The 15942-nt window shown below is 40.5% G+C and overlaps 1 protein-coding gene across 3 annotated transcripts in view; it reads left to right on the top strand.

The window, feature by feature from the left end:
* The window catches only part of LOC123878785 (AT-rich interactive domain-containing protein 5B-like), a 70051-nt gene extending 55362 nt beyond the window's left edge, over positions 1 to 14689 (top strand). Inside the window, exons 4-13 of one of the 3 annotated variants that reach the window (XM_045926109.1) lie at positions 5106 to 5310; positions 6017 to 6192; positions 7108 to 7284; positions 7788 to 7959; positions 8465 to 8588; positions 9307 to 9827; positions 10483 to 10610; positions 11685 to 11760; positions 12876 to 13039; positions 13441 to 14689. In XM_045926109.1, the coding sequence (XP_045782065.1) occupies positions 5106 to 5310; positions 6017 to 6192; positions 7108 to 7284; positions 7788 to 7959; positions 8465 to 8588; positions 9307 to 9827; positions 10483 to 10610; positions 11685 to 11760; positions 12876 to 13039; positions 13441 to 14514 (2817 nt within the window). In that variant the 3' untranslated portion in view covers positions 14515 to 14689. Of the gene's footprint in view, positions 1 to 5105; positions 5311 to 5809; positions 5986 to 6016; positions 6193 to 7107; positions 7285 to 7787; positions 7960 to 8464; positions 8589 to 9306; positions 9828 to 10482; positions 10611 to 11681; positions 11761 to 12875; positions 13040 to 13440 lie in introns of all 3 variants that reach the window. The other 2 variants (XM_045926108.1, XM_045926107.1) reach the window with 2 other exon arrangements.
* Positions 14690 to 15942: the final 1253 nt, after the last annotated feature.

The raw sequence follows: 15942 nt of genomic DNA, 5'->3' as shown, positions 1-15942 counted from the left end.
GTTATATATTATTATTATTAATTATTATTTAATGCCTACATAAATTAAATTAAAACCAAATATAAGAAGACCAGATGATGCCCGCAGCTTCGCCCGCGTGAATTGGTCAGATCCCCTGCAGCATCAGGGTCGAGGAGTTGGAATCCAAATTTTTTTATATTAATGAACTCAGAATTTTTTCCTCTTTCATTTGATATCCACTCGAATTACAAGAGCAAAAAAATCATTTTTGAAGACCCGTGTTCTTGGATTTAACAATCAGGTAGATTATTCTCGCATAAAATGTAGCCTATGTCACCACCCAGACCATAATAGCGACACTTCATTCATCGTAGTTTGGGCGCTACGGTGTAACACACAAATACAAACCTACATATAGACTGCTGAAATCATAACCCTTCCTTTAGGCTTTGCCGTAGACGAGTAATAATTTTTTTAAAGAATATTAGCCATGCTATTAATCATGACTAATACTCCCCTTTCCCCTCCAATTAAGCGTAAAGCTTGTGCCAGGAGTGGGTACGACAATAGTGCAACGGGTGGGGTTTGAACCGCCGACCTTTCGGAATTCCGTCCGCTCCTCAACCGTTGAGCTATCGAGGCTACCAAGCTACTAACCAAAATGATTACTATTAAATATAGATACAAACACACTGTATACAGTCACCTTGTTTGCACACAAACATGATTCATATGTATGTATGTATGTAGATACGCTCACGGCAATGTGTGCGTAATGGCGTTACGTAGGTATATAAAGAGATTAGGGTTTGTCCGTTTGTTTATAATGACAATTTTTAACCGACTTCGAAATAGGAAGTTCACAAAAAACAAACTAATTAGGTACTTAAAAGGTTGATAGGGTTCCGTACCTCAAAAGGAAAAAAGGAGCTGTTATAGGATCACTTTGTTGACTTGACAGACACGACAGACAGACAGACAGAAAGTGTCTGTCCGTCTGTCGTGTCTGTCAAGAAACCTACATAGAGTGTAAAAACCAAAATCCACGCAGACGAAGCCGTGGGAAAAATCTAGTTAAACATACAGTAGATTAGGTATTACCTAGATAACGACATGTATATGGTTTAAATAAATAAGTAATTATCATTAACTAGCTGATGCCTGCGACTTCGTTCGCGTGGATGTAGGTTTTTTAAAATTCCCGTGGGAATTCTTTGATTTTTCGGGATAAAAAGTAGCCTATGTGCTAATCCAGGGTATAATCTATCTCCACTTTAAATTTCAGCCCAATCCGTCCAATAGTTTTTGCGTGAAGGAGTAACAAACACACACACACACACACACACATACAAACATTCTCCTTTATAATATTAGTGTGATTATATAGCTATTACTCGTTCCAGCGACTTTGCCTTCGTGGTTAAATCTTTAAAAATCCCGGACGACAATCCAACACGACAGCCAGACAGACAGACAACGAAGTGATCTTATAAGGGTTCCTTTTTCCTTTTGAGGTACGGAACCCTATTAACCTATTACTTAAGTACCTAATTAGTTTGTTTTTTATGAACCTCCTATTTCGAAGTCCCAAAAAATCAAAGAGTTTCCAAGGTAATTTAAAAACACCTAAATCCACGCAGACGAAGTCGCGGGCATCATCTAGTCTTGGAATATTTCTTATATTTAGAACTGTTTCGTTCATTCTAATAATCTTTGCTAATAATCAACCCATTGCCGGCCCACTACTGATCATAGATTTCCCTCTCGTAATGAGAAGGGTTTAGGGCTTTAGGCCATTGTCCGTCACGCTGGCCAGGTGCGGATTGTATTTTGATTTATTTGTGAAGTTTTTGTTACTTTGACATAATTTCGAAAAAAAAAAAACAAAAACAATCAAACAGACAAACAACCAGTGTTTGTATATAGCGAGCTTACGAGGTAGAATTACTTTTCAGCGTTCTCGGAACGCCAGTATAAATTGGATGACTTATTCTGGAAACTAACTGTTAATACCTATTGCTGAAAACGACTAAAACTAAATACATACATCCATAATAATATAAATGCGAAAATGTGTCTGCCTGTCTATCTGTCTGTATGCTAACTTTTCACGGCCCATCTGTTTACCGTTTTGACGAGTGCAGGGATAGTTTATTTCTCCTTTCATCAAAGGTTGCCTTGTAAACATCTGAGCAATAAGGCTGCCTTTGCATACAATTGTTTTTAGTTTTTAGTTTCTTTGTTTTGTCTATGTTATTTCATCTTTTGTGTGCAATAAAGTTATCTATATATCTATCTTATATATCAGGGAAGGACATATAAATTAATCAAGAGCGTGGCAGAGGCAGAAATCAGCCCGGCTAGCATGGGCAGTAGATAAAAATTATATCCCCGATTATATCCACTGATTTCTATGACATCAGTGGATATAATCGGGGATATAATTTTTATCTACTGCCCATGCTAGCCGGGCTGGACAAGGTAGAGTCCTAGAGGACAAGGTAGAGGAGACAAAGAGAGGATCCTATCTGTATTTAGATTTTTTTAACATAAATTTTAAAGTTATGTACACTAAATAATTTTATTCTTAGTTTTTCAGTTAGCTCTAAGTACTTATAAAAACTAAGAATAAAATTATTTAACGGACTAAAACTTACCCATGGTGCCTCATGCTATAAGTTCTTGTAATATTTTCCATAATAAAAAAATTGGGGAAAAAAACTAAAATAGTTTCCAAACGATATGGAAACGACATCGCTTGGTCACAGAATAGCGCCGCGAGGTGGTTACTTATTTGAAAGCAATTTTAGTTCGCCCCTTCGTTTAGAGTGGGACAGGGACGGACTTGGAAGATTTATTAGTATTTTTATTCAAACTCAAAATCATTTATTCACAAGTGTAAATTAAAAATTTATAACACCCCCGACAAGTGAAGGTTACAGTATTTAGAAAAGAGCTGATAACTTTCAAACGGCTGAACCGATTTTCTTCTATTATAGCTAAGAACACTCTCGATCAAGGCACCTTTCAAACAAAAAAAACTAAATTAAAATCGGTTCATTAGTTTAGGAGCTACGATGCCACAGACAGATACACAGACACACACGTCAAACTTATAACACCCCTCTTTTTGGGTCGGGGGTTAAAAATAGGTACTATTGCACACCTTGTGATAGTCAGAATTGTTAGGCGCCGGCCACACAGGCCGCGTATGCGTCGCGTAAGCGTAGACGTAGCCCGTACCATTGCGTTGTAATGTATGGAACTGTATGAGACATGGCATACCGCTTGCGTGGCGTGAACGTTCGCGTAGACGTAATGCGTGCAGTTATGTCTACGGATTCACGCGCGTCACAAGCAAGTGTCACGTGTACGTGCGCGCGTGTGAATCGGCTTTTAGATTTGCAAGATAATATTTTATTCCTTTATTTGTAAACAACAGCGGTACAATTATTATAATTTTACATTTTAAACTATATAAAAAGAAGGCCAAATGGGTATAGTAATGATAATTAATTACGTAAACTTAAAACTAAAGCTACGAGAGTTTAAAACATATGTATTCAGATACAAGTTAGTCCTTGACTGCAATCTCACCTGATGGTGTGATGATGCGGTCTAAGATAGAAGTGGGCTAACCTGGAAGGGGTATGGCAGTTTTTATTAAACCCATACCCCTTTGGTTTCTACACGGCATCGTACCGGAACGCTAAATCGCTTGGCGGCACGGCTTTGCCGGTAGGGTGATAACTAGCCACGGCCGAAGCCTCCCACCAGACCAGATCAGAGAGAGAGAGAGAGAGAGAATTTAGAAATTAAAAATTACAAATTTCTCCTGCCGGGAATCGGGCACACAGACAGTCAGACGGACAGACAGACAAACAGACAGCAGACAGAGTGACATTAATAGGATTCCGTTTTTACCCTTTCAAATTCAAAATATTTTTATTCAATTAAATTTATACAAGTGCTTTTGAATCGTCAAAATAATCTACCACTGGTTCGGAATGCCTAGAAGAACCAGAAAGAAACTTGGCGGTTGCTCTTTTCAACTGTTCAATTTACAATAATATGCCATACTGTACTATACAACCAATTGCAGCCCCGGATGCTGGAGCAAGCTTTGGGTATGGAACCCTAATAAGATAAAATAAATGTTAGGATTTTATTGACTAAATAAATAATATAATAAATAATAAAATAATTAATAAACTAAGCAACTAAACTAAATAACTAAATAATAATTATTGAAATAATGAACCTAAAACTAAAAACCTTAAAAAATATAATATAATAACTAAAATAAATTATTAAAGGAAGTCCCTTTAGGTAAGGTTCCGAAGATACTGGCAGCGTTCCCCCTTTGAATGGCTAGACTAATTCTTTGTCCGAGGTAGCTGCCACCTCTCGGTCTCCTGTGATGTCGACTAACCTTTTTGATATTTCCCTAAAAAGGCTTATAGCGCTAGGACCCCACGGACTAAGGGTCTCGACACCGAATGGGACAAAGTCATATTCGGAGCCTAGACCCCTGTATTTGCACACTTTAGCTTTAAAATAAATATATCAATATGAATACCTAGCGTAGATTTATCATATAAATACCTATGAAATCCGAACTGAGTCCGCCCCTGCGTCTCCCCTGCCCCATTCCGCTAAGATGGCACGAATCGACCGGATTTATTCCCACTTACTAATAATTCAGTATGAGCATAATATACTATATGTATTACTATATTATTGTACTTAATGATGTAGTACTATTGTTTACTTTATAATCATCATCTCAATTCTCAACCCTTCACCGGCCCACTACTGAGGACTAACTAATCTTTCATCCCAGCACCATCATTATCAACTGATGGTCGTCCACAGCTGGACATAGGTGCCTTGTAGGGACTTACAATTTTCTAGGGATCTCTGATTTTTCTGTAAATAAAATATAGCCTATGTCACTTAGAAATAACGTAGCTTTCTACTGGTGGAAGAATTTTCAAAATCGGTTCAGTAGTTCCAGAGATTACTTCCTGCAAACAAACTTACAAACTTTCTCTATCTGTTCTCTTCTCTATCTCTATCTGTTCTTCTGTTGTGTTTCTCTTTATCTATCTGTGATCTAACTTAAGTATTTTCTTTGGTTCCAGGACGAAGTCCTAGCCATCAACGACAAAGTGGTACTCCGAGCGGAGGACCTGCTGAGCTGGGTATGTTCGGGCGCCGGCTGGCGCTGGGGCCTGCGCGCCGTGTGGCGGGGGGCCTGCGCGCCGCCAGCGGAGCCCCAGCCCACCGCGCCGCTGCACCACACCAGGCTCGACTTCAGCGATGTCGACCGCGAGAAGAGCGCCATCTGTGAGTCATACACAACCCCTGCAAAAATCCAGCGACCCCTACATTTAGGGGTCGCTTTAAATCTACTAATTTGGAGTCAGCAGCGTTTACCGAGAGCAGTTAATCAAACTCAATAAATCCTATGAAAATTCAGCGCCCCCTAGATTCAGGAGTCGCTTACAATTAATTATTTATTTAGTATCGATTATTTAATATTGGGTTACTCGGAGCGTACCACTGCTAAAATCAAGCCACCCCTACAAGTACTAAATGAACTCTGTGGAAATTCAGAGACTCCTAGATTTACGGGTCGATCGAAACCTTCTGATTTCAGGTAAGCGATGTTGACTGAGTAAAGAGCGGATTTTGTGAGTCAAATTAAACGACCCCTACTAAAATGCAGTGACCCCTAGATATAGGGGTTCACTAATTAGGGTCTGCAAAATAAAACTAAACGACTCCTGATCATACCGCTAGATGAAGAACCAGTTGTAGCTTAATTTCTTGTATCCCTTCCCAGCGGTGGACGTGGAAGCGCCAGGAGTGGTGGTGTTCTCGTACCCTCGCTACTGCCGCTACCGGGCCCTGCTGGCGCGGCTGGAGGGCATACAGGCGGACTGGCTTCGGGACTCGCTGGTGGCCGCGCTGGGAGGCTACGCCGCGCCCACTAAGAACACTAGGATATTGTACTGTAAGGTATGTCCTGGTTCCTCCTTCACCTTCCCAGCTGTGGACGTGGAAGCGCCAGGAGTGGTGGTGTTCTCGTACCCTCGCTACTGCCGCTACCGGGCCCTGCTGGCGCGGCTGGAGGGCATACAGGCGGACTGGCTTCGGGACTCGCTGGTGGCCGCGCTGGGAGGCTACGCCGCGCCCACTAAGAACACTAGGATATTGTACTGTAAGGTATGGTAAGGTAGCCTAGTATTTGACATATCCGAGAGTTCCCTCACTCTAGTTTACTCTGGTATCGCGCAACCCCATGCCAGACACCCTTAAATTTTAAACAATTAAAGTAAAAGCCACAGGTCCTTCTCTATCAGTTGTAAGTAGGACCGACATAGCTCAAAGGATTAGTAAGCTGAAGTGGCGATGGGCAGGTCATGTCTGTCATCACCGACGGCCGATGGGCCAGACATGTTCTGGAGTGGAGACCGCGTACCGGCAAGCGCAGTGAGGGACGACCTCCAGCCCACTGGATCGGCGACCTGAAGAAGGTGGCGGGGAGCGGGTGGATGAGCCACCCGCTCAGAGGAGGACCGTGGGAAAGGCATATGTCCAGCAGTGGACGCATACAGGCTGGTGGAATCGAAAAAGATCCATACAGCTATTTATGCGAAAGTGTGTCTGTCTCTTTGTTTGCTAGCTTTTCACCACCCATCTCTAACCGATTTTGACGAAAGACACATTCACCCATATTCTAAGTTGCAACCTCGAAAGCTCCTCGACTCCAACTCACTCGAGGGAACCTCAAGGTATAACTCGAACGATCCTCGAAATTGGCACTCCTGCAGCAACCGTTGACGCATACAGGCTGGTGAAATCGAAAAAGATCCATACAGCTATTGATGCGAAAGTGTGTCTGTCTCTTTGTTTGCTAGCTTTTTACCACCCATTTGTCTAACCGATTTTGACGAAAGACACATTCACCCATATTCTAAAGCTCGAAAGCTCGTGACTCCAACTCACTCGAGGGAACCTCAAGGAATAACTCGAACGATCCTCGAGATCCTCCTGCAGCGTAGTTGATGCATACAGGCTGGTGGAATGGAATGTGTGCTATAGGTCTTTCTTTATAAGTTACACCTCTTCTCTTTTCAGGACACATTCGAGTACCCGGAGTTAGAAGGGCACGAGTTTGTGTGTAACCACCTAGCTCCTAAACTGAAGGGCAGACCGCGCGGTCGGCGGAGGCGCGCGCCGCGCTCGCGGTCTCGCTCGCGCTCGCCGGACTCGCGGTCAAGCGACAGCGAGGCGAGAAATACTCCTGAGACTAAGGTAAGCCAAAATATTGCGCTCGCTACGCTCGGGTCATAGATTCGGAATAATGGGGATGATGATAGAGGCAATAGATGTACACACTCTGTGAAAATTTCAACTCTACCTATTAAGCTTCATGAGATACAGTCCGCTGACAAACAGACGCACGGGCAACGGAGGCTTCTTGATAGGGTTCGTTGACACCCTTCGCGTACCATAAACACTAAAAAAACCTCTAGAACTAACAAGTGTAAATTAAAAATTTATAACACTCTTGACATCTGAAGGTTACAGTAACTAGAAAAGAGCTGATAACTTTCAAACGGCTGAACTGATTTTCTTGGATTATAGCTAAGAACACTCTCGACAAGCCACCTTTCAAATAAAAAAACTAAATTAAAATCGGTTCATTAGTTTAGGAACTACGATGCCACAGACAGATACACAGATACACACGTCAATCTTATAAAACCCCTCTTTGGGTCGGGGGTTAAAAATGATCTATACTTTTCCCCTTACAGACTCCAAGAAGGCTCTCCCTCCGAAATGGACCAGAGAAGCAGAGCGAAGAAGAGGAAGAAGTGGAGAAGAAGCCGGAGGAAGTAGCGAAGGACAAAGCTTTCGAGCAGCAGCTGAAAGACTTCTTCACAAGGAAGGGTCAAACACTGAAGATATCGCATAGCGTCAAAAACGGTGAGTCTATCGCCCACGCCCACTGCTGGACAAAGACGCCTACTGCTGGACAAAGATCTGTAATAAGCACATGAAGGCACTGGCACTGATACGGTCTGTCCTAGTTTAGCGGCGAGGACACTACAAAACTCGCATGTAACAGTTTTTTTTGTTTTTATATAAAAGAATATTAGCCATGCCAATCATGACTTATACTCCCCTTTCCCCTCCAACTAAGCGTAAAGCTTGTGCCTGTGTGCCTAGTGGGAGATTTTTAACCCATTCGATATGGAATTGAAACAGCGCCATCTAGTGACAAGAAGATGGCGCTGTTTCAATTCCATACAAAACGCAGTTAACTTTTACGCGATCGAATAGGTTAAAAATCTCCTACTAGGCACACAGGAGTGGGTACGACAATAGTGCAACGGGTGGGGTTTGAACCGCCGACCTTTCGGAGTTCAGTCCGCTCCTCAACCGTTGAGCTATCGAGGCGAGTTTTTCATTTTCATTTCCCTTGTTCCAGTGTCGTTGCGAAGTCTATACGTGGCGGCGGTGTCGGTGGGAGGCTATGAGGCGGCGTGCCGCGGGCAGTTCTGGAGACGAAACTATAACGAGAAGGCTTCCAAAGTGCGGCGGTTGTATGAGAGGTACTTAAATAAATAAAAGTAAAGTAAAGTAAAATATTCTTTATTGTACATCTTTACGTATAACAAAATAGATCAAAACATTTTCATGTTCAGTAAAACTTTTACCAAGTACCTTTGAATGCATCCTATGACCCTGCGGCTGTACAGGTCCCTCTGTACAGCCGCAGGGTTTTGGTTTTTTTTTTTATTCACTATAGGTAAGCGCTTGACCACAATCACACCTGATGGAAAGTGATGATGTGGTCTAAGATGGGACGCGTTTACCTAGAAGGTGCTTATTTACTCTTGTTTTAAAGATACCCGGATTGTAATTGGTAGGAAACACAGATCGCGGAAGAGTATTCCAAACCTTAGCCATGCGTATGAGGAATGAAGACGCAAAACGTTTCGTAGTGTAGATGGAATGTCAACGACGTAAGGTTTGCAGTCCAAAAAGCCCTTATAAAGATCTGCCCATCTTCTACTAGATGATACGGCGCGACTTCTGCGTGGATTTAGATTTGTTTAAATCCCGTGGATGAATTTTCCGGGATAAAAAGTTGCCTATGTCAATTTCCGTGACACAAGCTAACTTTGTACCTTTCATCAAAATCAGTCAATCTGTTGGGCCGTGAAAAGCTTACAGACAGACAGACAGACATAGCATTTCGCATTTATAATATTAAGTAAGGATAATTATTACAAGAGAATTATAAAAATATACAAAATCTTTTCTCAGATACCTCCTACAGTTCGAACACCACGAAAGGTGGAACGGCAGAAAATTCCCCAAACTGCCCAACGGAAAGCTAACCGAACCAAAGACCATAGACACGATAGACGTCACAGACTCGCCAATACGAGACATAGACAAACCAAAAGAACTGCCAGAGAAAAGGCTGAGAACACCTTCACCGAAGAAGCAAGAAAAACTAATCCTAGACAACGAAACTGGAGAACTATTGAAGGAAGAACTGAATATCACGTCAAAACCTGCTGAAGAACTAAACAGAGAATTCCTAGATTCTCTACCACCCAAAGTAGAAGAGAAGGCTGTGAAGATTTTCGTGAAACCCGTAGAAAAACTAATTGAGCCGAGTTTGAAGGAAAATGTCGTAAAAATATTCGAAGAGAACACAGCCTTAATGTCTGAACTGACTAAGCAGAAATTGATGGATTCTAGCAAGAGTGTAGAGGCGAAGCATATGAGTGAAGGGAATAGCAGGTTCTTGAATGAGCTGGCCCAAAAATTGCATTTAGGTAAGTTTGTGTTTTGATTACTTAATGGTTTTTGGGTTCTGTATCAGAAACATGCCAAGGGACCCTATTACTAAGCCCGTTTGTCTGTCAGTGGGCTATATCTCATAAACCGTAATAGGTAGAGAGTTGAAATTTAGACAGAATGTGTTTTTCTAATGCCCTATCAAAAAATAAATAAGTAATAAAATATGAAAACCGGGCCAAGTGCGAGTCAGTCTCGCGCATCGAGTGTTCCGTACTCTGGTATTTTTTCCGACATTTTGCATGATAAATCAAAAAATGTTATGCATAGAAGTAAATAAAAATCCGTTTTAGAATGTACAGGTAAAGCCCTTTCATATGAAACCCCACTTGGTATAGTTATCTTACTTTGTAAATTGACATTTTAATTTTTTTTTGTGATATAACCACAAATTCACAGTTTTCGGATTTATTCCTTTACTTGTGCTATAAGACATACCTACCTGCCTTTCATGATTCTAGGTCGACGGAAAGTATCCTATAGGTTTTCTTGACAGACACGACAGATAGACAGGCAGACAACGATGTAATCCTATAAGGTTTCCTTTATTTTCTTTTGAGGTACGGAAACCTACAATGGTACGTACTTTGAATAAATGATATAATCAATATAACTATTCATTAATCTCCGCAGGTAATTCAGACACCAGATTTCTGCAGCATCTCTCTCACAGTCAGTCGACTGACAGTCTGTCGAGTTTATCTTCTTTGGGAGATAAATACACTAACGGACACACAAATGGCACCAATAACGCTGAACAGGTAAGCAGAATTTAATATAGCATCTTGTGATAGGTAAAAAAAAACATTTAAAATATGTATTATTGAAGAATATGAAAAATACATAATATTATTATTGTATTCCAATAGTTTTGCATTCAAAAATTACATGATACATTTTAATATAGTTATTTTATATTATTACAACAGGTAAAAATGTTATAATGTTATAGCCATAGAAGATTAATGACAGGTAAATAATAGTAGATTATGCAACATGGGGATAATGTAATGTCTTACGTCACGGGCACCTGGATAAATCCCAAGCGAACGAGGGATTTTAGAGTAACTCCCGAGCGTAGCGAGGGTGTTATATCTAGAATCCTGAGTGAAGCGCGGGGTTTAGGGATGCCAAAGACTAAGACAGCATTATCCCCATGTTGCATACTCTGCTTTTCACACCTCGCAATCAAAATCAAAATCAATATCTTCGTATGCTTATATAGGTACCTACCTATCTGTCTTTAGAAATATGTGGGAGCAAATCGTTTATTACACTTTGAGCACTTTTGAACACTTTTAATAGTTTCTGGAGTTAGATTATTGCTGCCATCATCGTCATCACTCGACATTTTAATTTCAAGTTAAATAAATAATTTATTTCAATAACACCATAATATAACGTTTCGCACAAGGTTTCGCAGATAAGTTTTGATTTTTGAAGGAAATTTTCAATATTCTTTAATCTATGGTTTGTGAAAGAGAGAGACGCCATCACTCATCAAAGCGAGATAGAAAATTTAATTCGCGCGTGTGAGACGGACACCATCATACGTCGAAGCGAGATAGTTGATAACTAAAAATTTTTGTTCGAGCGAGTGGTGTGAAAAATAAATTATATAATATGCGTAGCGTAAGAATCTAAGAATAATATATTTTAGAATAGAATAGAATATATTTTTATTCAAATAAACTTTTACAAGTGCTTTTGAATCGTCAAAATAATTTACCACTGGTTCGGAATGCCGTTCCTACCGAGAAGAACCGGCAAGAAACTCGGCGGTTGCTCTTTTCAACTGTTCAATTTACAATAATATGCAATATTGTTGACAGAAGTCTCGTCCGGCGGGGCGGAGCTCCCTGCGTGCCGTCCGAGTGAAGCCCACGCGACCGATGACTGCCAGACAAACCCGTACGTACCCATTACGTGCCATCACACTATCACACTATAATATTATAAAGGAGAAAGTTTGTATGTGTGTGTGTGTGTGTGTGTGTGTGTGTGTATGTTTGTTACTCCTTCACGCAAAAACTGCTGGACGGATTTGGCTGAAATTCGGAATGGAGATAGATAATATCCTGGATTAGCACATAGGCTACTTTTTATCCCGGAAAACCAAAGAGTTCCCACGGGATTTCGAAAAACCTAAATCCACGCGGACGAAGTCGCGGGCGTCAGCTAGTAATATTATAAAGGAGAACGTTTGTGTGTATGCATGTGTGTGTGTGTATGTTTGTTACTCTTTCGCGCAAAAACTACTGGATTGTTTTGGCTGAAATTTAGAACGGAGCTACAATATACCCTGGGTTAAGACATAGGCTACTTTTTATCCTGTAAAAATCTGTGATTCCCGCGGGATTTTAAAAAACCTATATCCACGCGAAGTCGCGGGCATCAGCTAGTTTATAATATTAGATACGCTTATTGCCTGATTACGGCAAACCCAAAAGGAAGGATTATGATTTTAGCAGTCTGCGTAGGTTTGTATTGATGTGTGTTCCACCGTAGCGCCTAAACTACTGCGCCGATTTTGATGAATCGGTGTCAGTGGCTTTGTTATTGGTCTGGGTGACATAGGCTACATTTTATACGACAAAAATCCACCTGACGGATGCTACATCCAAAAAAGTTAGGGTCTCCAAATTTTTTTTTTTTTGCTATTGTATCAAGTGGGATATCAAATGAAAGAGAAAAAATTCCGAGTTCATAAATATAAATATAGCACAATGTTAACGCACACCGAGCAACTTACACAGAAAATCAATTTCACTACGGAATCCTAAAAAATAAAAATAAAATGTTTTTTTTTTTTTAATAGAATATTAGCCATGTTAAATGACTAATATTCCCCTTTCCTCTCCAACTAAGCGTCAGGCTTGTGCTAGGAGTAGGTACGACAATAGTGCAACGGGCGGGGTTTGAACCGTCGACCTTTCGGTTTTCAGTCCACTCCTTTACCGGTTGAGCTATTGAGGCTATAAAAAATAAGTATGTAGGTACTAATAATAATGACTTTTTGTCCACAGCGCCGGTCCCCCCTCCCCGCTCGGACTCGGCGTCGTCCTCCCCCACGCTGTCGGCCGCCACCACCCCCGTGTCCACGCCCAGCGCTGGGCCCACCACCACCATCACCAACTTCGGCATCCACCACCCGCCGCCGCCCGCCACCAGCGACGACGACATCGTCGAGGTAACACCCCCACCATCACTTATATCACTTACCATCTGGTGAGATCGTAGAGCTAGCATAATTATCTTTGGACTTGCCTTTACACAAGTTTAAAAAATCTTTTTTTTTAAATATTGAAGATTATGTAAATGATAAAAGTGCGTGGATTTGACCTGCAGCTCGCTCCACCAATGCGCGGGACTTCAATTACTTTTATATATGGCATATCTAATCTTTGAAAAGAGCAACCGCCGTGTTTCTTGCTGGTTCTTCTCGGTAGGAACGGTATTCCGAACCAGTGGTAAATTATTTTGACGATTCAAAAGCACCTTTAAAAGTTAACTTGAATTGAATAAAAATATATTCTATTCTTCACTTCACCATCTGTACCCGTCAGTTCTACAACTACTTTTTGTCCCCAGGTACCTTACCAACCAAAGAGCCCAGAAATCATAGACCTGGACGAATACCCCGAGAGCCCACAAGGAATCAAGAAGAAAAAGCTGGAAATCCTCAAGGAAAGGGGCCTCGAAGTGACAGCGGTCCCCCCAGGCCCCGTGTGGCCCCAACTCGCCAACCCCATCACCCCACTCATCAACCCTAGCCCCATAATCCTCAACCCAGCAGTACAACATCAGATCTTAAGCCAAGCACAAATGTTCCAAATGTACAACATCATTCCAAATTACCCAAACGGGGTCCAAGCACCCAAAGTCATTCAAGCTTCAAGCGCTTTCGGGAACGCGGGACCCGAAAAAACCGTTTACGGCAACCCCAAAGACCCATTTATGCCCCCACCGCACCTCCTCCAAGGCACCCCAATAAAACCCCAAAGGAGTATAACCACCCCTGTTCCAACCCCTCAAGATATTTTAGACTTGACATGCAAAACCCAAGCAACCCAAAAACCAGCCGTCGAAATCGTCAGAATCCCATCCGATTCCACCCCATCCCCTTCAAAAACACAAAACCCCCAAAACTTAAGCAAAAACTACACAATCCTCGACGGCAAAGCTGTGGTATCAAATCTAGAAATCACATTGGTCAACCCGAAATCCCAAACGCCACCAAAAAAACCCCCCCAAAAACGGTCTTCAAACGGCAAATTTGCGTCCCTCAAAACGCCTACCCCTCCCAAAGATTACCCTAAAACATTCCCAACCCCGTCCCCTAAAAAACCCCCAATAGTCGTACCTAGTTATCAAATTGCTAAAGAAGAATCCCCGAGTAGTTCAACGCAAACTCAGAACAAAGATTTGAGTTTACAGAACAGTTTGCTCCAAAATGTTTTCAAAAACCAAAATTTAGCGCAAATGATGGAACTGCAGAAGGTCCCTATGGCGCCTTTAATGGACCCTTTATATATGCAGCATATATACAGCAGTCTTGGCCAAATGGACCAAAGACAGTTGGCCATGTATAGGGACTTTATGACCAATCAGTTTAGGGGTTACACGGGGCTACTAAATATGGCGACGCCTACAACGAAGAATTAGTGATTTTAGTGATTTCTAGTCGGATAAGTTAGGAATTTTAGCAATTTTAGTGGACACTAGTTTGATTAATTATTATGTTGAAGCTTTTTCTTTTAAAAAAAAGCACAGATACCAGTTTTTTTATATAAAAGAATATTAGCCATGCTAATCATGACTAATACTCCCCTTTCCCCTCCAACTAAGCGTAAAGCTTGTGCCAGGAGTGGGTACGACAATAGTGCAATGGGTGGGGTTTGAACCGCCGACCTTTCGGAGTTTAGTCCGCTCTTCAACCGTTGAGCTATCGAAGCTCTGAAGTTATACCTATTTATTAAAGAAATAAAAAAATAAACACTGTTTTTTAAATTTTAGTATCTATGATGAAATACTATTGTATGAAATTGTAGTAATTTAATAAATGCATCTACTTTTAGAAATAAATCTTGTCTTTCTTAACTCTTGCCAATAAAAAAACGCTTTGAAAATGGCGGCGTTAATCAATCTGTCTCACTTACACTCTAAACCGATGTATAGTGTGTGAGTGAGACGTAATAATTAAAGCTGCCTCGTTTCGATTACTTTTATTATTGGCACGATTTTTTTTATTGTTCTTGATTAATTTATGATACAATTTTTTGATTTATTTGGCCAAAAGTCGGTCGGAAATGACGTAGAATAATTTATGACTAAAAAATTATTTACAATTAATAAATTAATTAATTAATGAAATTAAAATCAACTAGTTTCCACTAAAATAGTTAAGCATATTTTATTTTAATTGTGATATGTCGATTAGAAATAAGCGATGTCGATCTCGGGTTAATTAATTAATTAGGCAATTAATTATTACTAATTATTAATTAATATTAAAAATAAAACTGATAAGTAATTATTATTAATGGATTTTTAATATTTCGGGAGCAAATAAGGATTCTGTATGAATTGAGTGTCCTGGATTCTGTACAGAAATTCTCTTCTGTCAAATTTTAGATAAAAGCTGTCAAGTTTGACATCACATGTCATTGAGAATGAGGGAAAGAGACGACCTATGCCAAGAAAAAGATGCAAAACATATACTTGCACGTTTATTTTGGATAGTTTAATGTTTGTGTATGTAAGAATCGTCCTTCTGGCTTACATGACCGATTTGAAAATCGGTCGATTTAGAAATATCCATTTTTAAATCGGCCGTCAAAAACGGTTGAAGTATTTTTAGTTCTACGCATTTTGGTCTACGCTTTTTGAATATACATAATTTTTTTTAATTGAAAATCAAAAATTTACTTTGAGTAAAGATTTTGACTTGACTATGTAAAAATCGGTTAAACGTTAAGTTCTATACATTTTGTGTAGTTCATGTAAGAAAGTTAAAAAATCGGTCCAAAATCCAAATCGGTTTAAAAATCGGTCATGTACGCTTAGACTTGAGTGTTTTCTTGTAAATAAATT

The sequence above is a fragment of the Maniola jurtina genome, chromosome 26 (assembly GCF_905333055.1).
Source record: "Maniola jurtina chromosome 26, ilManJurt1.1, whole genome shotgun sequence".
NCBI lineage: Eukaryota > Metazoa > Arthropoda > Insecta > Lepidoptera > Nymphalidae > Maniola > Maniola jurtina.
Note: the sequence above shows the minus strand (reverse complement) of the source record. Positions and strands in the feature narration are given on the sequence as shown.